The following is a 26,313-nucleotide window of genomic DNA, read 5'->3' as shown; positions in this document are numbered from 1 at the left end:
TTGAATCAGGCCCAAACCATCCCCCCTCTCCCCACCCTGGTCCGTGGAAAAATTGTCTTCCATGAAACTGGTGCCAAAAATGGTTGGGGACTGCTGCTTTAAAAGGGTAAAGTTTTTGGTATATGAATTATATCTCAATAAAGCAGTTATTTTAAAAAAATGATAGTTGACTACTGAATCAAAAATAAGAAAAATATAGTGTGGAATAAACATACAGAAGTAATGTTAAGTAACTGGGATGCAACAACAGCACAAAGGCAAGAGGGAATAAATGGAAGTATACTATTATAATATTAAAATATACTACACTTAATATACACGAAGAGGTATATCACTTGAAATTAGACTATGAGAAGTAAGGAAAAAAAGGTAAGTAGGTAAGTGCCTTACACACAGTGGATATTTCACAAATGTTTACTATATGAAGATTTACAGCTATCAGGGCTTATTATGATCAACCTTTAAGGCCCAACTGCACACATGCCTTTTTAATAATATAAATATATACATAAATATAAAACAAACTTACCAAAACTGAATAAATATGCAAACATCGGTAAACAGGAGAAAAATCAACAAGATCCTGAACAGTTAAGACCTGAAAAATAAAATCACTTTTTAAAAAATGACAGGTCAAACTATTAGTCCACTATCAGATAATGTAAAGTTAAGATAGACAAGGTGATTCATGGACTTCATGTTATAACATTTATTCAATTCTCCCACAGAAAGTAGACAATATAAATACGAAACTTTTTAAAATTTGTTTTGGCATTTATTTGGCAGTTTATGTTTATTATCATCGCTAACTGTTTGAGATTATAAGGTAAGAGAAGGTAAAGACTGCATATCTTTAACATGCTTGGTAGATTATCAAAAAATTGCTATGAATGGCTAGATATCTCATTATTTTGGATTTATGGTTTAGCTATAGACAAAGCTCCTTCTCTGAAGCAGCTAAGTTATATGATTTACCATTATTGTATTAAATCATAGACACCATTACTATTATTTAATGGACCAATAGGGAAAAAAAAGGCACAATCACTTGAAACTATGACACCATCAATTTTAAGATGTATGTTAAATTCTGAAATGTTATAATATAAAATATGCACCCTATAATTAATGAAATATAGTAGCGCTATAAAGTTTCTCAAACTTGAGAAATACATAAACCATTTTTAAAGGAACACATTTCTACTCTCACGAATCCCCAGAATGAACTTAAATATTTTTATTATAATATTACTTATAAGGTAAAATAATAGAAATAAAATATAGTATAGTGTAATAATAAAATGGATATGAGAGAACAGGGAACAACCAAGTTACTCTAAAAATATGGATTAGGGGGTAAGGCATGATGGTAATGCTCCCAGTAGTTAAAGATGTATTAATACAAAATAGACTGGGGAAAATTGAGGTAGGAAGACTAGATGGTCTATTTTCACCATTCTGAACTTCAAGGGAAAAGAGAATAGAGATCCTCTGAATACTAAGAAAAAACAAAAAAGTAGATTTTAAAAACATTTATTTCATTTCAAGGGACTAATCAGGACCCACTAATTCCACATTAGGAAGACATTTAACTGTTTAAGGCTGTTCATTTGTCTGTATTCAGTACAATAGTAGTCATCTGCTATATATGCATATTCATATTCCATATATATACATACATGCATGCATATGTATGTATAGTCTCATCCCTAGACATATAGCAGAAATGTACCAGTGAACACTCAGTTGTTCCCCCATCCACAGAGATGGCCATGGGCACATTTTCACATGATTCAATTAAAAGTTCTTACTGTGTCTCAATTAGGTCCTTTGAAAAAGAATTTAAAATCTCTTTGGCAAGGCAAAACTTATAAATAATTGGCAATAACTAGGCTCCCTATGATAGTAACTAAATTCAAAAGGAATTCAAAAAAGAAGATAAAAGGTAGGCTCAATAGAAGACTTTGTGGGGAGAATAAAAAAAAGCAATAAGATAAGAGAATGAATTTGGATATAGAGGAGGAGAGAAAGTAAATATTTAAAGATAATTTCAAGGTTTCTAGACTTATTAGAACTTTTATTAAAAAATAAACTTTAGGCCGGGCGCGGTGGCTCACGCCTGTAATCCTAGCACTCCGGTAGGCCAAGGCAGGTGGATCGCTCCAGGTCAGGAGTTCGAGACCAGCCTGAGCAACAGCGAGACTCCCGTCTCTACTAAAAATAGAAAGAAATTATCTGCCAACTAAAATATATATAGAAAAAAAAAATTAGCCAGGCATGGTGGCGCATGCCTGTAGTCCCAGCTACTCGGGAGGCTGAGGCAGGAGGATCGCTTAAGCCCAGGAGTTTGAGGTTGCTGTGAGCTAGGCTGACGCCACGGCACTCACTCTAGCCTGGGCAACAAAGCAAGACTCTGTCTCAAAATAAATAAATAAATAAATAAACTTTAATCATATTATAATTATTTTGGAATATCTCAGGACCAATTGAAAAAAAATGTAGACTATCCGGAAGTAGGCCAAATGGCAAGGTTATTACATTATGAAATAATTTTGCCGCAGATAATTCAAATATGAATGATCACTACAAAAAAATCATTAGATTTACACTTTTACTGCTAATTAGGACAGAACACCCAGGTTCTACTATGTATGGCTTACAAATATAATCTACAGTATATCCTGTTTATCTGTCAATTATGTAGTCTAATATTTCAGATGACTCCATTGCCCTAATAGCTCATTACAATTTAGATGAAACTGTCAACTTGAAATAAAAATATATAAACAAGAATCTCTAAGCAAAAGTATTTACTTGGTATAAACAAACAGGATTGCAATCCAGGACATATGCACAGATGGGAGTAGCCTCTGGTGTGTCCAGAAAACAAAGAAAGGTTAGGGTTTTATTGCGGACAGAGGAAGTTATGCAAATTATTTTGAAAGAAAGTTCATTCATTAGTGTCAGCGTTGCTAGGTAGGACTTACAATCTTGGAGTTATAGTTAGGTCCTCGAAGTTATGGATTGGCCTCGTAAGACAGTTTTGAAAGGCAAGTGTTCATGTATAAGTGGCTAGTTGTCCTTGTGCTGCTAGCTGTCCTTGTGTGGCTCATGTAGTAGACTGCAGTTTGGAAAAATTTATTGTGATAGATCCTGTTATTAGGCAAGCCATGCATGAGAGCCCTACCTTCATGGCTTTCTAGTGCTTTATTTTGTCACAGTTTGACACTAGTGACACCATTTTGTTTCTGACAACTTTCACAACATAAATTCAATTTGCACATGAGAAGACAGAGTCACACAGATGTACATTATAATCCAAAAGAAAAAAAAATTATTCAATAATAGATAAAGAAAGAAACCCCATCACCTCCTCTTCATTCTCATCCTCTTCCTCAAGTGCCTGTTTCAATACAACTTCATTCCTTTCTTCTGGAATTCTATCGTGATTTATATACCTATTCTTCCCAAATTTCACATTATTTTGCTTCTGCAGGGAAACACTGAAGGTTTTCTGATGCTGTGCCTATTTTGGAGAGAGAAAAATTCAGATTATTTCAAAATTGATTATGGTCAAAATTGGTTCAAAAAATATCATGGTTAGGAGTTTTAAAAGCTAGTTCTTAAATATTTTATTTTATTTTTCATTTCAAAATATTATGGGGCACAAATGTTTTTGTCACATGGCTTGAGTCAGGGTTATAAATGTGTCTATCATCCAAAACAGTGTTCATTGTACCTGTTAAAATTTTAATTAAATTATAATCATTTTAAAACTTTTTATTATTGAAAATTTCAAATATAAACAAAGGAAACAGATTAATATCAGGAACTCCCATGTACCCATCACTTATCCTCAACAACTAATATTTTCATATTCTTGTTTCAGCTATACATTTACTCATTCACTCCATACATGCCCCAATTATTTTTTATAGTTTTCTTTGAAGATGTATATATATTAAAATATACAAATCTTAACAATTCTGACAAATACACTTTTATTATGGTATAGAACATTTCTATTTCTCCAAAAGTCCCTTCATGTCCCTTCCCAGGCAATCTCCCCACCCAGAGGCAACCATTGTTCTGATTTTTTTCATCTTAAATTAAGTTTTGCCTGTTTTAGAATGGCATAAAAATGGAATCACACAGTTTGTGCCTTTTTGTGTTCAATTTCTATGGCTCAACATATCTGTGAGATTCATATATGTTGTTGCATTATCAGTAATTCATTCCTTTTTATTGCTAAGTAGTATTCCACTGTATGAATATACCACAATTTGTGTATCCATTCTTCTGTTGATACCCATTTAGGTTGTTTCCAGTTTGGGGCTAATTGTGAACAAAGCTGCTATGAACTTCGTAAGGACAGGTTTTCATTTCTCACTAATAAATACCTAGGAGAAGAACTGCTGACTCAAAAGGTAGGACATCAACTTTTCAACTGCTGAATCTTTTCCCATTGTTTGTCTTTTATTATTGAACTGTAGGGGTTTTTAATTCAAAGTTAATACTCTTAATTTGTTTTAAAAAGAGAACAATTTAGAACCTTAGCATAAAAGGCTCTCATTCGCCTCTGTGGCTGCCACTTTTTAACTAATTTTATATCAGATTTGGCTGATGTTAGTAAAGGATAACATAACACAACATATATGGAGAAGATCATTGAGAGTTCAATGGTAACTAAAGAATTCAAGTTAGACTATCTTCACTTAAATAAGGAAAACTATAAACCCAAAGGAAACACTGACAAAATCCATTCAAAACAAGAACCAGGAAAGATAAAAAAAAAAAAAAAAAAAGATAAAACTAAACAAAAATAAGCATTTTATTTAAGTCGAAGAAGTTAACCTTGGATAAATTCTATATTCTATATTATTAAATGTTAAAATTTTCTTTTTAAATCTCACCTGTTTCATCGCTGTTTCACCTATTTTGTCAGAATGTTTTCGAATGCTTTCCAAAAAGTCTTTGAGATCAGACATGGAGATTTCTTTAATATCCTCACGGAGTTTAGGAAGATTTTCTATCATTAGCTGACAAAACCGGTATTGACTAACCCGGGGAAAGTATACATTCTCTAATTGTTCCATAGTTTTTAAAGCAGAATAATACCTGCAAGAAGTTAGAAAGAAAACTCTATAAAAAGTTCTTATCACATTAATTTTACAAGTCCAAATATTAATAATTAATCAACCTAAAACTCCCATCAAAAAGGACATATAGTTAAAATAAGTACAACTAACATTTATTCACTAAAGCAGAAACTATGAATCACATGAACAAGCTGCAGGCTGAAAATTCATGGCATATACTAACATAAAACTTCTTTCTTTCATTTTATCTAAATCTATAACATCAAGAGCATTATCACAGTCATCACAATACCTTAAATGAATATAATAGTTTCAAATTTCTAAATTATAACATTTAGTTATTTGATATGTGATTTCAAACTATTTCTCCCATGATAATATCCATCTACACACTGTCACCATCCATAACATAGATTTAATTCCAATTAAAGTAAAATTTGTTTAACTTTTTCGGAAAATTTTATACTACTATTTAAGGCAATTAGAAATGCTAAAGTGCCACAAAAACTAAGTGAAAATTCACCAGTAGAGTGATTTTTCAATTCAACAAATCTTTACCAAATGCCTACTATTTATAAGGTACTGTGTAACATGCTGAGTATACAGCAATTAGTAAAGTATAGCCTTTGCCCCAGAGAAATTGACACAAACTTTCATATATATATATATATATATATATATACTTTAATTTTCTTTAGACTTCTATGAGGTACACTTCTATGGCAGATACTACTATTAACATTTTATAGGTGAGAAAACTGAAACACAGAGAAAGAGTATACAATTTGGCAGATACCATAATTAGCTGGCAGCAAGACTGAGACTTTCCAAAATTGTCAGTTTCTGATAATAATAATAATCACCACCAAAATCCACTTGAAAATTAGGTAGAAGAGTTTTAAAAATTAATCAAGTAGATTCTATACCTTCCTACTGAATTGGATGATATTAAAAATGGAAAAGCACTAATAAACAAAAAAAGCAAGACAAAAGTAAGTTGAAAAGACAGTATTTTCAAAAGGTATTTAAAAATACTTACTGATTTTCTAGCATATATTCTCAAAGACAAAATACATTTTGTCAGGTTGTCACAAAGTATTTCCACTAATTAAAAAATTATAGACCATCTAAGTTTTATCTCAGTTATTTAAAAATTATTGGAATTATTATAATATAAATCATTGGAATTTTTATCATATAAACAAAATATACATTTGGTCAGAAATTAAGATATTTAGGTGATGGTATGGGTGGTAGAGATGTTATTACAATGATTTTGCTAATGCCTAAGATATTAAAGATTTAGAATATTTAGAATAAAGAATTAGATATTAAAGATTTCTATTAGAAGATAGAAAGCACTTGCGTGCGTGTGTGTGCATGTGTGTTCATGTGTAATGAGCCCACCTAGCACACAGATCTTAGTTTCTAAATACTATTACTCACTAAAAGGAGACAGAGTACCTTGAAGAATGGCTGTTTCCAGGTTTAGAGCAAGAAAAGTACAATGAGAACCTGGAACATCCTATTGCTTATTATACATCTTATTGTATAATAAGCAAAAAAGTACTCAAAGATAAATAAGGACACAGCAAGTGGCTTGAGGGTTGCTCTGGCCAAATTTGGAACAATTTGTGCATCAAAAGAATAATGACAATAATAAATATGACATTTATTTTTTAAAATATATGAGTCCATAGCAATAATCAGGAAAAAAAAGAAAGAAGAGGGGGATAAAAAGGAAAAGCTCTTCTTTATATTTAAAAAAAGCCAGTTAATAAACATTAAAGAAAGGATAGAATTTTTTCAAATCACCATTTTATAATCCTAAGATAATAATTGATTAAAGCAAAAATACTGAAACTTTTGGGTGAAAGGTCGTTAGGAAAAGGACTCAAGGTATCACACCACAGATTACTTACTAATTGCAAAGAGAAAAATATACCTTTTCAAAAGCGATCTGGTTGTCATCCTCTTAACCAAATGATCACTTTAGCATAACCTAGAGACAGCCTGACAGCATATGCCTTCTGATGTCATACAATGTGAGGTACACAGTATCACTTATCTCGTACTCTTGCCAAAAACTTTTAACCTGAATCTAAACATAATTATGAAACAATTAAACAAATCCAAAATGCCCTGGTCTGCATGACAACTGACCTGGACCCTTTCAAGACAAATAGAGAAAAGCAGGAAGACTGTGCTGGATTAAAACGGATAAAAAATATATATATAGCAACCAATGTTTTCAGAGAGGAAAAGAAGATATAATACATTTTGAGGATAACTGGGGAAATGTGAATATAATTATTAGATTATATTACAAAAAAAAGAAATAATGCACCAAGCTAGAAAATAGTAAGGTAATAATACAAGTTAATTATTTAAAGACATAAATGTAAGCACTAAAGTAAGCAGTTAAAAAAGGTAAAAGTTTTTGCCCCTATAATGGGAAGTAGGGAGGTTGATGCCTGTTTTTTTGCAACAAACATACAGAACTTATTATTTGAATCTTTAAAATATAAGGATGTATAACATTGATTTTAAAAAAGAATATATTAATAATATATACATAAAAGAAAATAGGACTGTGTTTTAGGAATAGCTTAAAGCTTGTTTATTAATAAGGAAAAAATCATTCTACTAATTAGTACCAATTGGTAAAGTCTAATGAAATTCAATGTGTAGCATTATGAAGCAGGACATGCACAAATCCTTTACTATAGATTTGTATATAATGTGTTCTGAAAGTTAGGTAGTTATTAATAAACCAAGAAGAAATTGTTTTTTCTCCATTCCAAACGTGTCTCACTTATTCTGGTTTTGTTATGTTATTTTAAAATTGTTCACTTTTAAAATATTTTAAACATCATTACATCTAATTCTCCTTTAAATTATTTTTCATTTGTCATTTATTCATTTGTGTTATAAAACAGATGTGAATTACAGTAGCGCAGATTGTCAAAAAAGCCTACACTTTGCTTTCCCCCTACAATATACACTTAGCCCTTGCTATGGTTTGGATATTTGACCCTTCCAAACCTCATGTTGAAATCTGATACCCAGTGTTGGAGGTGAGGCCTAATGGAAGGTGTTTGGGTCATGGGGGTGGATCTCTCATGAATGGTTTGGTACGCTCCTCCCTGTAGTAACGTAATGAGTGAATTCTTACTTCATGTGTTCCCAGGAGAGCTGGTTGTTAAAAAGAGCCTGGCACCTCCCTCCCCTCTCTCTCTTGCTTCCTGTCTGGCCATGTGGTCTCTACACATGCCTGTTCCCCTTCTCCGTATGCCATGAGTGGAAGCAATCTGAAGCCCTCATCTGAAGCTGATGCTGGTACCATGTTTCTTGTATAGCCTGCAGAACTGTGAGCCAAATAAACTTCTTTTCTTTGTAAATTACCCAGCCTTGGGCATTCTTTTATAGCTATGCAGATGGACTAAGACCTTGATTGTATGCAATGCTATTATGTTGATAAGTTAATCAGTATTTTCTCCTTCCTGTTCAGTTGTCCTTGATCAATATTATCAATCCTTGATATCATTTATAAGGGCCAAGGATTCATAAATAAATGGCTAAGATTTGCTTTACTGGGTGATCCTGATGAGTAGATTATATGTACAAAGATTAGTGTAAGAAAGAAAGCAAAATTCACAATTCATTACAATTAACAGCAAGTTTACCAATGCTTTCAATAATAGAAAAAAAATTCTTGTTTAAAAATAACATAAAGAAAACCAACTCACCTTTTTGTACTCATCTGTTCTTTTAGCTTACTGTACATTTCCAGCACTGCATTAAAAAATACAACATTTTAGCTTTCAAAGAGAAAAAAATATTTTAAGAGATGAAAATAATTAAAGCAGAGAAGTGTATATTACAAATTCATTAGTCTTCCCTATATTTTTTGTTGGGCTGATATTTCCAAATAAAATGTATATTCTTCATGTAAATGAAAATATATTTTAATTTCTATATATATTTAACATTATATATATATTAATACACTGAACCTGGAATACTTGTATAAAAGTATATGCTGACACTTATAATTGAGATATTAACCTAATAACAATTATCCTATTCAGAAATTACTAACATTTAGTCCCTAAAGTAGAATTGTAAGTTTAGACTTTAGTAATTTGAGAGAGAAAGTTGAGTGACAATGAGATTCATTAATTTTGACTCAACATACCAAATAAATAAGACAACTGTGTTATAACTCACTATAAATTTACACCAAATCCACAAAGGAAAAAAAAAACTCAAAAGCTTACAGCAGACAGTGAATTATAATAAAGCCAGAAATAAATATAATAAAGCATCTTTATTCACTTCATCCTTTCTGTCAAAGGCCCAGAAATGTAATTATTCAATAAAATTATCATAAGCTTCAGCAAGATGACACACTGTTACCAAAAAGGTTTTAAACTACATAGATTATCATTTAACCTTAGTAGAATTTCAAAGTAGAGAGTAAGTAAATTATTTTCTTGTTTATCAGACCAACTCCATTTTCCTATACCACAAACAAAGACAACATTTTCTTCCAGATTTTTCTACAGTCATATGACTACTCCTAAGGGTCTCCAAGCTTAAAAAGATATTGCTGACTTGTCTGAAAATCATAAAAACTGCAATCGTGGCTATAGTAAACCAGCAATAACTCTGTGGCCTCACAGGACCCTAAGCATAGCTCTATCACAGTCCCTGTATTATAATGTAGTATTTCTCACATTTTCCAACCATAGCATTAAAGTGAACACAAAACCTGGGACACGCTGCTGTAAGTGTAAACGTTCTTTGAACTCTCCTATTTTATCTCAACAATTCATGTAAACTTCATATCTACCTGATATTATTTCCATATTATTTTCATATGAAAATGCTTTCCTCAAAAACAATCAAGTAAAACTAATATACCAGGAAAAAGCATTGTTTACACTGTGACTTCTTATATCTTCTCATACTCCTCCACATCAAATAAGGAGTTAGGCAATTGTACTCTATTTGATGACTCACTTGTCTATATTCACATAAGATTATAAGATCCTTCAAAAGCTAAGACTATGTCATTTCCTAGTTTATAATTACAATACCTACCATAATGTTGACATACACAAAAAATTTATAAGTGGATAATTAGACAGAATGATGGGAAGAGGAAAGAAGGCAGGTAGTTCTGGATGTAGCTACTAGGAACACAATAATTATATGAACTCAGAGTTGCTGTCCAGCCCTGAAAGCAGACAGTAGCAGTAACAAAAACCTAACCTCTACTTCCCTTTATTTCTCTATTTCAAATAGCCCATTAGGGAATAAGCCGAATTCAGCTCTTGTTCATTCCATGAAGACGTAATATTTTAGGCTTATTACCAGACAGGGACAAAGTATTCAAATTTAGAAGCTGTCTTCGTGGCTATTACAATGTATCTGATGGTAGCAAAAAGGTATTATTAAACATGACTATAAGGAAGTAGGTTTCTCAACCTCAAAATCTAATATAATAAGCAGACATTTTATTTACTCAGAGTTAATACGTAAAATATCTTAGTCCGTAAGAGATTAAACTGAGTAGAATTTCATTGATTCTAAAAAAAAAAGACGCTATTGTCATAAGTCAGAAAACAATAATACAGTTTTTTTAGCCAATAAAATCTGCTGACAGTTTTAACAATGTAATTTGTAGTCTAAACTAAATTCACATTATATAAATACTATACAAAACACCTCATTCTATTCCCTTAGATATGAAGGTTTAGATTCCTTCCTAAAAGAAAAAAAAAGTTTAAAAATGGTGATCTAGCACCTCTTGTATTACTCTGGATGGAGCTGGAGCCCATTCTACTAAGTAAAGTATCATAAAAATGGAAAAACAAGCACCAGATGTACTCACTATCAAATTGGTATTAACTGATCAACACATATGTGCACATATGGTAGTAACATTCATTGGGTATTCGGCAGGTGGGAGGCGGGAGGAGGGGATGGATATATTCACACCTAATAGGTGCGATGTGCACCGTCTCGGGGATGGACACGCTTGAAGCTCTGACTCGGATGGGGCAGAGGTAATACATGTAACCAAAACATTTGTACCCCTGTAATATGTTGAAATAAATAAAATATATATATTAATTTTTTAAAAATGGTACAAAGAGGCCTGGCATGGTACCCCATGCCTATAATCCCAGTACTCTGGGAGGCTAAGGCAGGAGGATTGCTTGAGGCCAGGAGTTGGAGATCAGCCTGAGGAAGACCAAGACCTTGTCTCTACAAAAAACAGAAAAATTAGCCAGGCATGGTGGCATAGGCCTAGTCCCAGCTACTTCGGAGACTGAGGCAGGAGAATCACTTGAGCCCAGAAGTTTGACGTTATAGTGACCTATGATGACGCCACTGCACTCTAGCCCAGGCAACAGAACAAGACTCTGTCTCAAAAAAAAAAAAAAAAAAAAAAAAAAAGGTACAAAGAGATGGATTTAGCTTACTACATTAAGAAAAAAATGACATATACCTGCTTCCTTTTGTTTAAACAGAATACATCCAACTTAAAGTATATTCAATTCAGGTAAAGAAAATACTGGTTAGTTTCTTCTGAATTTATTTGATGCACCAGTAATATTTGAGCCCTAACAGAAAGAGGAGAAACTCAGTGTTTTTTCAAAATATAGGAGGAAAGGCAAGAAAGAAGACCTAGCACTTTTGAGGTTTTCTTACCTTACTGGCAAAATGAGATTGTGAGCAAAGCAATACCAACCTGTTAAGTGATAAACAGAAAACAGTGGAAAACTACAGGTAAAAAATTAAGCAAAGTAAACAAAGAAGAGAAAATGTAATTAAAAGACATTCTCCCCATGGGAAAGTATTCTGAGGAAAAACAAAAAAAAAAGGGAGGGGGAACAAAGGGCAAATGAGGCAGAGAGGAAATGGAAATGTAGAGGTTGTTCTAGGAGACTGATGTGACAGATAATCAAACAGGGGCCTTATGACATAAGAAAATCATTAAAATTCAGACAATAAAGTGAACAGGAAAGATAAGCATGGTCTTTTTTGGGACAAAAATCACCAAATAATCTGTAATTCTCATAATAAAGAATGACTAAATGTTATTATTAAGTTATAATTTTACAAAGCCAAACATCATATTATAGACAAGTTTAACTCACCTGGAAGACATAACTGCAATTTCTCCACTACAGTTGTAATATTCCTCTGCTGAATTCTACATCGAATAATATCTTCTGTGTGACCTATCACCTTGGAAAGGAAGAAATGTTCATATTTTTAAACAAACATTAAAGAATATCCACATACTGAGGACACAAAAAATGTATCATTTTCTCACCTCTTTTCCAGCATCTTGAAACCTTCGGTTGGTATCAGTAACTTGCACCTTAAAAATAATTTCACCTTAGTTAGACAAATATGCATAAAACTGCCCTGATGTAACTGCTCACCCTTGTAATCAGATCATGCTTCATGAGAAACTTAGAACAAAGAAATGCAAATTCAAATTAACTCTACAGCTTGAACTTGAACTTTTGATTGAAAAGGGCTTTTGTTAACTTCAATTACTTATGACAGTTCTTTTTAACAGATTCTGTGGCAAACTTCTCAAATTTACTCAGGATTTTTGAACTTTACTTGCTTCTCTAAGTCTGTCAAACAATTCAAATCACTGACCCAATTGACCACTGGTCCCCTTTTGATAACTTCAATGAGGTCTATGTGCCATTCATTGTCTGTAGGAAATGGTGATTGCATTTTATGGTAATTAAACATTCATACTTTGCTGAATGCAAACACTGGGTGGTTGATTAACATCAAACACAGAAATCTCAATCCATAGCAACATTTTAATGCTGCAGGTGCAGGCAAAGCTCAACCTCAAATTTTCCCACATATTAAGTGACTCATTAGGTCATCATAGTAAGGAAGCACATTCTGGTTTATTAAAAATCTCATTAATTTCTGAACAAAGATGCTCAGTGACCTCATTGATGCTGTAGTTAGTCTCTTGTTATCTGAATATCCTTTATACAATGGTTTTCTAATCATAACCTTTGGTGAACCAGGGTCATTCTATCTGCTAAGTGCTCTAAATGTAAAGAAAGATAAATAGGACAATTCTTATAATTAAATATTTTATATCCTGACTGAACAAATCCAGGTCTCATTTAATAAATAATGTTTTTACTGTATGGCAGAAAATGTAGACCAACTATCTTTAAGAAAATTACATACTGTTGTGAAACTTTAAATGAAGTTTTAGTATTATTAAATAATTTTGAGAATACAATCATTTATAGTAAGTTTTTAAAGGAAGATAACTTTTTATCAACATGGTACTAATTGTCATTTAAAAATTCTAAAACGCCTTTCATTGCAGGCATGTCTTGAGTTCATTCCCCTGCATGGTAAGAAATCCTGTTAAGCCAGTACATTACTTGCTTTAGAAAAAAAGAGACTGCTCCTGTCATTAGCATGACAACTGTGTTAATAGAGCATAAAGAACATTCTCAAATACATATAATAATTAACTTCTTGAAAGCAGCACATTTGATATGACTTGTATATATGCACTACAAACTAATACTTGAATAATTTAATGAGAACAAAGACAGACAGAATTTTAACATATTTCTTACCTTCAGTTTTTCTGCATCAGTCCTTACTTTAAGGAGTTCTGTAATAGCATCTACAAATCCCTGATGGTGAAAGTTACACATCTTTTCAATTTCCTTGTCATGATTACGGATACAAGCATCTAACTTTTCCATAAACTTCTTGTGTGCATTTGGTTGGTCATCATACACAGACCTGTATATAAATAAGAAAACTACAATTCACTTTTCAGGTCACCGAAATATATTCTTTATTAAGCCTGATCTTTGCAACAGCTAATATCTTAAAATTAAATCTCTGAACAAATAAACTGGTGTGATAGTGTTACCTTTAACAGAAATAATTTGGATGAAAAATATTTAATTTTTTTAACATGTTAATATTAAAAAGCCACAAGCTCTCTAGATATATCACTAGGTATCCTGAAATAAAGGTCTGAGGCTCAGGAGATGTGGACCTAATATAAGTCTTTAACATACTAATGCTCAAAAAAAAAAATTCATTGAATGAATGAATAAGGAGTAAATGAACAAACTCATGATTTCTATAGCATTTACTATGTGTCAAGCCATGTTCTATGTGCTTTATATATTAACTCTTTAATCCCTATAACAAGCCTATAAAGTAGGTATTGTTATTACCCTTGCTTTCCAGATAAGTTACAGATTACAGAACTGCCATGAATTCTACAACCAGCAACCAATACCTGGGATATGAATCCTGGCAGTCTGGCTCCAGAGTTCATATTCTCAAATACAAAGCCATACTGCAGTCATTACAATGTTCTAAACATGGTGTACACATTCCCACTGTATCTCAGCTCATGCTGTCTCCATATAGAAGGCACCTCCCCGCCCACCACCCCCAAATTCACCATGCAGTAAATGACTAGCCTTGCCCCTACATCCTAGGAGGAAAGCCTTTGGAATGCCCTGCCTGGTAAATGTCTTTGTTTACCTGGGGGCTTTGGGCTGCCACATAGTAGATGCTAACAATGTGATTTATGGTACGGGTCTTGAGCCACACAGTTTTAGCTTCGGAGGGGCAAGAGACTAAAGTCAGCCATGTTTACATGGGAAGTCAGCCATGGCTACGTGACCAAATCCCAGTAAAACCCTGGACACCAAGGTTTGGATGAGCTTCTCCGATTCACAACAGTCTGTAAGTGTTGCCACATGTCAATGCTAGGAGAAATAAGTGCTGTCCGCACAATTCCACTGGGAAAGGACTACTGAAAGCTCAAACCTGGAACTCTCCTAGTCCCCGTCCTATGTACCTTTTCTTTTTCTTTTTCTTTTTTTTAAGGTCACGAATTTTTTTTCTTTTCATTTATATATTATGTGCCTTTTCCATTGCTAACTTTAATCTATATTCTTTTGCTGTAACAAATAATATAACAACTATGAGTGTAACAGCTTTGCTAAATTCTGTGAGTCCCTCTAGCAAATTACTGAACCCGAAGGTGGTCTTGAGGACGTCCCAAACTGCACCCCCTCATCTGTTGCCCATTGTTTCAGGTTCAGTTCAAGTCCTGTTTCCCATAATCATTTCCATGACAAGTAATGTTTTCATCTGAAGGATAAACTTGTAGCCCTTTACCATTATTCTGACATGTAATCATTTATTACTTTGTATCATAATTTAAACGTTTTGTGTTTAAAATATATTGTTTTATATATTGGCCCAAATAGGCTATAAGCTTCTTGAGGGCTGCTTCAATGTCTTACATTTTTAATGCGTTCCCAGTCTAATACAGACTCACCTCCTTCAGGTCTTTTATCCTCTTCTTGGTATGGCCATTTCTGACTACAATATCTTCTCTCTCTCTCTCTCTCTATATATATATACACACACACACACACACTTCCTTTCCATGCTTTATTTTTTTATTTTTTTTTTTTTGAGACAGAGTCTCACTCTGTTGCCCAGGCTAGAGTGAGTGCCGTGGCGTCAGCCTAGCTCACAGCAACCTCAAACTCCTGAGCTCAAGCGATCCTACTGCCTCAGCCTCCCGAGTAGCTGGGACTACAGGCATGCACCACCATGCCCGGCTAATTTTTTCTATATATATATTTTTAGCTGTCCATATAATATCTTTCTATTTTTAGTAGAGATGGGGTCTCGCTCTTGCTCAGGCTGGTCTTGAACTCCTGAGCTCAAACGATCCGCCCACCTCGGCCTCCCAGAGTGCTAGGATTACAGGCGTGAGCCACCGCGCCTGGCCTATTTTTTTTTTTATTTTCTAAAAAAAAAGGAGTTTATCACTGTATCACTCTTACCACTGTAGAATATGCTCTCTATTTCATACTTCTATTTGTTATCTGTCTTCCCCCACTGGCATGTAAGTTGCATGAGGACACAGAGTTTTATCTGTTTTGTTCCCTGTTGTATACCCAGTCCAAGAGGGCAGAGAGTTGTTGTCTGTTTTGTTCCCTATGATATCCCTAGCCCTAGAAAAAGTGTCTATCATATAGTAGAAACTCAATAAATAATTGATGAATAAATGAGTGAGTGGATAAATAGGTGGATGGAATTAGGAAGGCACTTACTTGCTGTTGAATATCAGGTAAGCCACCTGACTTCTCTAAGTATCAATTTTCCCAACCATAAAATAGGAATGAAAATAGCACATACAGCAATGAACAAGTGGAATTTAAAAACACACTATCATTTACATTTGCATACCTCAAAATGAAATACTTAGATGTAAATCTAAAATAATGTATACAAGAGCTACACAAAGAAAACTACAAAACTCTGATAAGAAAAAAAAAATTAAAGAGCAGGCCAGGTGCAGTGGCTCATGCCTGTAATCCTAGCACTTTGGGAGGCTGAGGTGGGAAGACTGCCTGAGGAAATGAATTTTAGACCAGCCTGAGCAAGAGCGAGACCTCATCTCTACAAAAAATAGAAAAATTAGCCAGGTATTATGGTGTGTATTTGTGGATCCAGCTGCTTGGGAGCCTGAGGCAGAAGGATCACTCAAGCCCAGGAGTTTGAGGCTGCAGTGAGCTATGAAGACGTCACTGCACTCTAGCTCCAGCAACAGAGAGAGACTCTGTCTCAAAACAAAACAAAACAAAAGAACCAAATAAGAGATAGATGTTCCATATTTATGAATACGAAAATAAGTTTGTTAAGATGCCAGTTCTTCCCTTACTTGATCTATAGATTCAAGGCAATCCCAATCATGCCAGGCACAGTGGGTCATGCCTATAATCCCAGCACTTTGGGAGGCTGAGGTGGGAGGATTGCATGAGGCCAGGAGTTCAAGACCAGCCCAGGCAACATAAGTGAGATCCCATCTCTACAAAAAAAATTTAAACATTAGCCAGGCATGGTGGCGCCATCTGTTGTCCCAGCTACTCGGGAGGCTGAGGCAGAAGGATGGCTTGAGCCCAAGAGTTCAGGGCTGCAATGAGCTATGATCATGCCACTGCATTCTAGCCTGGGCAACAAAGTGAGACCCAGTCTCTAAAAAATAAAAAGAAAGCAAAATCCCAATCAAAATCCCAGCAAGTTATTTTGTAGATATAAATAAACCGATTCTTTATTTTTTTCTTTCCTTTACAGCAATCACGCTCGTTGATATTTACCCAATGGAGCTGAAAACTATGTCTACACAAAAACCTGCACGTGTATGTTGCCTCCATCTAAGGTTTAAAAAAAAAAAAAACCTGCATATGCGTGATTATAGCAACTGTATTCATAACTGCCAAAACTTGGAAGCAACCAAGATATCCTTCAGTAGGTGAAGGGACAAATAAAGTGTGGTTCATCCACACAATGAAATATTATTAAGTACTAAAAAGAAATGAGTTATCAAGCCATGAAAAGACATGGAGGAACTTTAACTTAGCTTATTAAGTGAAATAAGCTAAAGCTACATACTATGTAATTCCAAGTATGTGACATTCGGGAAAATGCAAAACTAGAGATAATAAAAAGATCAGTGGTTGCCAGAGTGAGGGGAGAGGGAGGGATGAATAGGTGGAGCACAGAAGATTTTTAGGGTAGTGAAAATATTCTGTATGATACTGTAACGGTGGATACCTGTTGTTATGTATTTGTCCTAACCCATAGAATGTACACCACCAAGAGTGAATCCTAATGTAAACTATGGACTTCGAATGACAATGACATGTCAATGTAGGTTCATCAGCTGTAACAAATGGACTACTTTGGTGGGGAATATTGAAACTGGGGAGGCTTTGCATGAGTGGGGCAGGGATTATATGGGAAATCTCTGTACTTCCTTCCAACTTTGCTGGAAACCTAAAATTGATTTTAAAAAAAAGTCTTTTGAAAAAAATAGTATCTATATCAGAATATTATGAGGATTAAATTAGTAAACATGAAAAATTCTTAATATAACAGCTGACACATGGTAAGTGCTCAGTGTATACTGACCACTAGCAGAGTATGCACATAGGAAACAACCAAATCTTTGTTAAATGAGTGAAGCAGCAGCTGAATAATTGAGTACTTGCCGCAAATAACAAATAAATATGGCTAACACTCAATTATCCATGCCAAAGGATCTACCACTAATACCTGACATTTGTATACGGCCTTTTACATTTTTTATATGTAATGTTTCATTTATCTCTTATACCACATAAGTGAAAATATCATTGCCTCCTTTCACAAATGAGGAAACAGGCATAGAAATGGTAAATGACATTTCTACTTTATGCTTTCCCTACAATTAACACACGTAACAAGAACTTTTAATTAAACAAATATAACATTATTCCTAAAGAAAATCCTTGTGCAAGAAGTTTATCTAACTTACCTTGGTGTGCTATAAACAACAAATCTTTATATTTCATAATTAGGAGCAAGTACTATATTTCTTAAAGTAATATACATATGTATTTCTAAGGTTTTTTAACATATTTTAATAAAGCAGTTTGATATTTATCTGGCTCCTAAAATACCAGGTAGTAAACAGAATATACTAAAAGAACTGGATTTTTTTTCTATTATAGTTGTCACATTGTAGCAAAAATCTTTATAAAGAGATATTTCAGGACTACCTATTACAGAGTCCCTCCAAAGGAAGGGTTTGCCTACTTTTGTTGAGTGTAAAAGCAATACTGTTGCCCCTTTAAAAAATAAACATCATATAAACAAACAAGAAGAAAAGAAATAATAGTTCTTTCCTAGAAGTCTATTTCATTTTAGGAAGTTCCCAAAGCCCATGATCTGGTATGTTTTTCCAATGTATTCTCCAGAGTTTTAAAACAAAACTACTCCTGTTTTGTAGTAATTCGGGATACTGCCAGTGTATCTACTACAGAATCACAGATGAACTCTTCTTTTTCTACCAATGTTATGGTAGGGAGAAAAACAATATCTGAACATAGGCAATACCTACCCTCCATTAATAAAATTTCAAAACCTGAAATTGGTGAACTACTTACTTTCCATGCTTTCTGCTGTTAAAAATAGAATCCTAAGTCCCAATGAAATGAATAAAAATAACATTAAGGAATTAGTACTGTGAATGAGAAGAGTAGTTCTTGATCTACCTATTTCTAAGTCTCAAGCTCTCCCAACTCTCTCTCGATCCATGATAACCATTTGCTATTCCAGGTATGTATACAAGCTGCACTCCAAGCTGAAACAATCACTTGTCACCCACAATCCACATCAATGAGCAGAAATAAAGTCATCAAGAAAAAGAAAAGTAATAAACCACAGGAATAAATTGTATTTAAAGAATGTATTGAAGGATAAGCATGCGCCAGAATCCAAAATTCATCAAATGATAAAATGTCGGCCCTAGAAAAGACCTAGAAACTTCTTAGCTCTGACTATCTCATTTTAATAGATGCAGCACAAATCTAAAGCCAGCATGCAAGCACTCAAAATGGAATTAATCACTACATGTAGTTGATTTAATCCTCTACTCAAGTTGATGAAAAGTAATATTAAAAATAACTACTCTAGAAATCTGCTAATAAAGCCAATAATACATAGTGACTGAATAGAGAGAGAGAGACAGGAAAGGAGAAAATGTGGATATGTATCAGAACGCTGGAAAGGGGAAAAAGCAAAAGCAACTCTTACCCCAAGAATTTCTTGACACAGTATGCCCAGCAGGAATTATCAACCTTTTCTCTGAGGGGACTTGTGTTGAATTACAGAGATAATTTGGAGAGATTGTGGAGGGGGAAGAAAATGGAGAGAAGCAGAGAAGATGAGCTCTCCAAGGTTAACAATTCCCCAGTAACTTAACTAGCCACAGAGAGCAGTTATGTCTGCTGCTTCTGGCTTAATGATGGTGATGACAAAAAGAACAATAACAAACAACCAAGTACTTACTATGGATGAAGTGCTTTTCATGCATTATCTCATTAAATATTCGCTATGGCCTTATGACATAGATTCTGTTAGCATCCTAATTTACAAATACAGTTTGGGAAGATTAAGACATTAAGTCCAAAGTCACACAGTAATAGAGCCCAGATTTAACCCCAAATCTGCCTGACTCCAAAGCCAGTGCTCTTAACTGTTATGTTACATAGACTCTCCAGTCAGAAATGGTGATAAGCAGCATGGAATGCAGAGAGGAAGTTACCAGCATAGCAACCAACCAGATCACCTTTGAAGATCAACAATTGAGAATGACTCAACAGGGAATCCCTGATGTGCACTGTTGCACACATCAGGTGAAATCAACCAATGGACAGAAAAGGGGGATGAGAACTGAGGCATAGCTAATTGTTAGGCAGTATTAAATTACAAATGCAACAAAATAAGGAGGAGCAAAATATGAAGTAGAGAAAACTAAAGGCCCCCTATTTGTCTGACCTCAGTTAAAGAGACTCTAAAGAAATCTATTTTTCTTTTTCGTTTTTGTCTTTAAATGATAATCGTTATTCTTTGACATTTTGATTTGCAGAACAGGAAAGCAAATACTGTTCAGCAGCACTATTCATTCTTTGAACCCTAAGTTGGTTAACAGTTATATCTACCTAATTAATATATTAATGTGCCGGATATATTACCATTCTAAATTTTTAAGCAATATATAATTTTGTTTTTCTTCTTTCAATAATATAATAATGTTTTTCTTCTTTCAAAATATCCTCCAGAATTTTATAATGCCCATTGGCAAGTCTAATCAAATTCCTATAAATGAATACACACACATATATATGACAGAACCAGAAAGAGTGAACATTAGAGAGTTGGAAAATTTTCCATTATCCTACATCCACTAAGGCTATATCTTAGTGCTCCATATATAGATAATGACATCAATATAAGAGAGTTGAGTCATCCCTTCCAAAAGCTTAGCATGACAAAAATCCTACTGCTCACAAAATTTAATGCAACTCAGAAAAAAATACAGATGCAAAAATCAGTTTTAAAAGAAGAAATAACTTTAAAACTTCATGTGAACAGAAAACAAATACAGCTTATGGTACACTACAGATTGTATTTACATATTTTAATTTTAGCAACTGGGAAGGCATAAAAACACTGTGTCTCAAAAGCATAGCTAAAAGTGTACTTAAAGTGCAAATACATTTTCTTGGTGTGCAATATTCATTATACCAGATCTTATATATGAAAGCAAAGTGTTAAAATATGAGTTATTACACAGTATTTGATCATCTAACATATAAGCCTTATGCAATTTAAACAAGTAAATTATCTTTCAGAGATGCCTTCTTGAATTGTGTGTATAGGGTTCCACCTAGTGGTAAAAATTAAATATAAAAATAAGAAAATCACTTCTCAGCCTTTTGGCTACGATCAAGTATAAAAATAAGAAAATTAAGATTGGAATGTTAAAATTGATTCACTGAAAATTAATGCTTTTATCATTAAATCAAATGTCTTAGCTGAAGAATTAAGGTTACTTTGATTTTTTAGACAGATACTATATTCTGTGAATAAAATAAATGACGTAGTAATCATATTCCCCCAGTATTATTTAAGGAAAGGGTCTCTTTCTGATTAAAAACAAACAATATTCACAATATATTGTGTGAAAAAGGACTTTCTTATCACAGTAACATATTAGTACTTTTTTGTCAAAAAGCACACAACATCCTTATACTATTTTCAGTATATTTTTCTTTCACTGTATCTTCATTGTAAAGAATAATTCCATCACAACTGTGAAGAAAATAAAATGTATTAATTTCCTGAGAAATGAGTTTTTAACTTTTTTACCTAAAATGATGTCTATACTTTGAGAAAAAATGGTATCTCAAATACAATATCAAAGTACCTAAGCCCAATTTTCTCAAATTACGTATATTTACTGGAGTACTATAGTTCCTTTTCTAGACAAAATAAAAATACCTTTTCTCTATCCCACAGTGCTTTGTTCTCTAGTAAGATAGATATACTGGTTGCGTAATCACAAAAGAGCATGGCCAAGACCTACATCTGCACAGTGTGTAATGTGGGAAGATACTCACCTAGAGTAACTGTCATTAAAATGCTAGCCACTGGCAGACTTTCTTACAAATTTTATTAAATGACAATCAACTGCTTTTAAGAAAAACCAAAGACCAGTAAGGAAATGGACTTGCAAATACTGGAAAACTAGAAGCAGAAATACTGTTCAGGAATCCCTGGGCACTGACACTTCTTCCACATTTTGGTGTCAAATCTTTCTACAAACCTTTATCAGATAAAATTTCACTCTTTTATCTCTGAAAAAATTCTATCAGTTACTTCTCATTTCTTTCAGATGCTTTTTAATGTCATCTTCTACTTTTTCAAAAATTAACCACATATTTTTGCTAGTTCCTTAAATGACACAGTCTTAATTTTGTATTTCTAGCAATAAAAATTGCTTTCACATTCTTTTAACCATTCTTTATTCTTTTGGTATAGGCATTTTTACTAATACTTCAAATGGCACATGAAGCTTAATTGCTAGCATATCAATCTTAATTTTATGTTTCTAGTAACTAGTAATTAAAATTTGGTATTGCATATCAATGAATACTTAATGATACTTCAGCAATTTCATATTTACACTGAATTCTTTTCAGATTCTAGGTACCCATCTTACTGATCAGTACTGAAATTTTGTTTCCTAAGATATATTTTTCTGAATATTAAATGTATTCATAAGACAATTAACTACCCCATGATTACCAGCTTTTAACAAACTAAACATTCTTTAAAATGCAGCTATGAAGACAGTTTTAAAAGTAATCACAAGAAACTAATTAGAAATTACCAAAAGCTATTAAAACCATCCTATCAACTATAAACTGTTTGCTGTCAACCTCAAAATAGTTTCAAAAAATAGGATTTTGATATATCAGTAAATGTGGTAAATTTACCAAATTGTCATATAACAAATCAGTCATCTGGCAATTGATCTCAAGCCAAGATTTGAAAACATTTCCTTAAACAGAAGCACATGAATTACTAAAGTTTGCTCAGAGAAGGACATGGGTAAGCCCCAAGTATATAAGGGCAGTTACATAGCAAAAAGTAAGCTTCTGAGATCCAGTGAGACCCTCCCTTGCCCAGATAAAGTTATCAGCAGTTCTCATGCCTCCTGAGTGGACCCTAGAAAGTAGGGGAAGCCACACTGAGATACTCTATTTGTTTCCACCTCAATGACCACTTTGTTTCTAGTAAATTTTTGTATTCTTGGCTATGTAAATTGGGAATTTAATCTTTCAGTGGAGGACTTTCTTCAATATCAGTTTATGATGCACTTGAAACCCTGCAGCTAGAGTCAGAAGTAAGACATGAAACACAGCAACTCTCTTCAGTAGCCTCAAGACATATTCAGGGTAACCAAGCGTCGGCGTGGTGGCTCACGCCTATCATCCCAGCCTTTGGGAGAGAGGATCAGGAGGATCGCTTGCCTGGGCAACACAGCAGAAACCCTCATTTATACAAAAGATTGTTTTAAAAAAACTACCCTGGCATGGTGGCCAGCGCCTGTAGTCCTAGCTACTCAGGAGGTTAAGGTGGGAGGATCCCTTGAACCTAGGAGTTCAAGGCTGCAGTGAGCTATGATTGTACCACTGCACCCAAAATATCAGTAACAACCATGTGAGAAACAATGGGCTAAAGGGCTAAAATATTATTCAAAGAGAGCAAATAAATTATCATTTGGGAGAAGGGCCCTTTTTTTATGAAGTCACATGATTTACAATTCTTTTCTTTTAAACAACAAATAGCAAAGACATCATCTCCCTATCTTAAATGTACAAAAGGTTTGTTCAAGGTAGCCACTCAATCTTGGAAATAAATATTTCTACTATAGTTACTTAGCAATATGAAACAGCAAGAAAAAAGTATATAAAAATATCATATCCAGTACTTCTAACATTTTCTCAACCATTTTATCAAATACAGCAAACATGAATAACAACCTCCCTATAAGTTTCCGTGATATTCTGTAATCCAAGAGCAAATGAGAAACAAAACAGCTCCAAGGAAATAGCCAGACACAGAAAAAGGAGCATTCTTTCCAACAATATTCATTAAGCATTGCATAAGTACGTATGCAACAGAAACTGAAAATAAAGTGCAGAGGACAGGCATGTACACAGGCAAGCTTAATACAGAGAATAATTGTTTCTTAAATCATTAATATTTATCTGCACTGAGCATAATTCCTCAGGGAAGCAGTAAAGTAAATGAAGTAGTTTTATAACATAGGTCCAAAATTCTTCGACGCATGTTATATTAAGAGGAGGGGTCAATACCCCCTTTCTTGAACCTGGGCGGGCTTGTGACTACTTTGACCAATGGAATATGATAGAAGTAATACTGTGTGACCTCAGAGGCTAGAAAAGGCCACGCAATGTCCACCCGGACTTCTTTAGACACTTACTCTGGAGAAAACCAACTACCATGCAAGAAATCTGACTATCCTAAAAACAGTGTGCTAGGGAGGCCACATGTAGGCACTCCCACCAAATGACAGCCACAGCAACTGCCAGCAATGTGAGTAGTGAGCCATTTTTCTAGTTCAGTTGAGCCTTCACATGACTGCAGCCCTAGCAGGTAACTGACAGCAACCAGTATCTGACTACAACCTCAAGAGAGACCCCAAGTTACAACAGCCCAGCCAAGTCTTTCTTGAATTCCTGAAAAAATGTTTCTGAGTACAATACAAATTATTTGGACATCTGCATAAAATATTTAAAATAGTATTAAATTTAAAATCTTGTCCAAAATAATTCCTTTTTTCTCTGTATTTTTTTTCCTGTTGGCACTAATCCTTTTTGGTACTGTCTTAAACTTATTCTCCCACCCTCCGGATGTCCTTTTCCCCTCCATATGACTCACTATTAATCTTAAGCTTCCTTTAAATTTTAGCTCAAGACAGTTCCTTCAGGATAATTTCATGAATAGCCATAATGGATAACTTTCCCATGACGAGGAATTTTCCCAGCTCCTACATAAAGTCTATATTATACTATCTCTTTTATATGTATAATACATCAAATGTATTCTCCAATTACTTAGTGTACATTTTATCTTCTAAATTATTTGGGACTTGAAGGGGTCTTCTATTTCTATATTGAATTCACAAGTGCAGTGAGGATACAAAAACCTGCACATCTTAAAAGAACAAGCTCACTAGAGGGCACCCTTGACCCAAAAGTAACCTCTAGAAATCCAAGTACAAGTTGGCCTCTGTATCTGTGGGTTCCGCATCCATGGATTCAACTAACTACAGATTGAAAATGTTTGGAAAATGAAAATGGATGGTTGCATCTGTACTGAACATGTACAGACTTTTTTTTTCTTGTCATTACTCCCTCAACCACTATTTATATAGCATTTACATTGTTATTAGGTATCATAAATAATCTAGAGATGATTTCAAGTATATGGGAGGACATGCATAGGTTATATGCAAATACTGCACCATTTTATATAAGGGACTTGAGCATCTGTGGATTTTGGTCTCCATGAGGGTTCCAGGAACCCAGGAAACTAAGGGATGACTGTATTTTCTTTTACTACTGCATCAAAAAATGGTGTGAATCTCAACCTAATTGACAACTACGTAGTATGAAATCAAAATAAAAAATAAGATTTCCCCTTTTTGTGAAGATGCTTTATTCTATTACCTATTGCTTTAGTATAATGGTCAAAAATAGTGGAACAGAACCATAAACAATACAAAAATTCTCTTGCAATCCCCAGGCTCCTATGGGTAAGTATGGATAATATAGCACAAGACAAACTTTTATATATTACATAGTGCCTCTCATACAGTAGGCACTCAGATAGTGAAAGAACACACATAAAAATAATTTTACTAAAGAAGATCTTGGCCAGGCGCAATGACTCACACCTGTAATCCCAGCACTCTGGGAGGCTGAGGCGGGAGGTTCATTTGAGTTCAGGAGTTCAGGACCAACTTGAACAAGGGTGAGACACTGTCTCTCCCCAAAATAGAAAAAATTAGCCAGGTGGTGGCATATGCCTGAAGTCCCAGCTACTCAGGAAGCTGAGACAGGAGGATTGCTTAAGCCCAGGAGTTTGAGGTTGCAGTGAGCTATGATCACATCATTGCACTCTACCTGGGACCACAGAGCAGACTCTGTCTCAAAAAAAAAAAAAA

The 26,313-nt window shown here is 34.0% G+C and overlaps 1 protein-coding gene across 4 annotated transcripts in view; it reads right to left on the bottom strand.

The window, feature by feature from the left end:
• Positions 1–26,313, bottom strand: part of EXOC6 (exocyst complex component 6) — a 169,808-nt gene that overhangs the window by 109,904 nt on the left and 33,591 nt on the right. For 3 of the 4 annotated variants that reach the window (XM_069461027.1, XM_069461029.1, XM_069461030.1), the window contains exons 2-8: positions 13,754–13,925; positions 12,451–12,498; positions 12,272–12,362; positions 8,849–8,894; positions 4,914–5,118; positions 3,371–3,526; positions 530–598 (exon numbers count right to left, since the gene is read on the bottom strand). In XM_069461027.1, the coding sequence (XP_069317128.1) occupies positions 530–598; positions 3,371–3,526; positions 4,914–5,118; positions 8,849–8,894; positions 12,272–12,362; positions 12,451–12,498; positions 13,754–13,925 (787 nt within the window). The remainder of the gene's footprint in view (positions 1–529; positions 599–3,370; positions 3,527–4,913; positions 5,119–8,848; positions 8,895–12,271; positions 12,363–12,450; positions 12,499–13,753; positions 13,926–26,313) is intronic. The other variant, XM_069461028.1, reaches the window with a different exon arrangement.

The sequence above is a fragment of the Eulemur rufifrons genome, chromosome 28 (assembly GCF_041146395.1).
Source record: "Eulemur rufifrons isolate Redbay chromosome 28, OSU_ERuf_1, whole genome shotgun sequence".
In the NCBI taxonomy this organism is placed as follows: Eukaryota; Metazoa; Chordata; class Mammalia; order Primates; family Lemuridae; genus Eulemur; species Eulemur rufifrons.
Note: the sequence above shows the minus strand (reverse complement) of the source record. Positions and strands in the feature narration are given on the sequence as shown.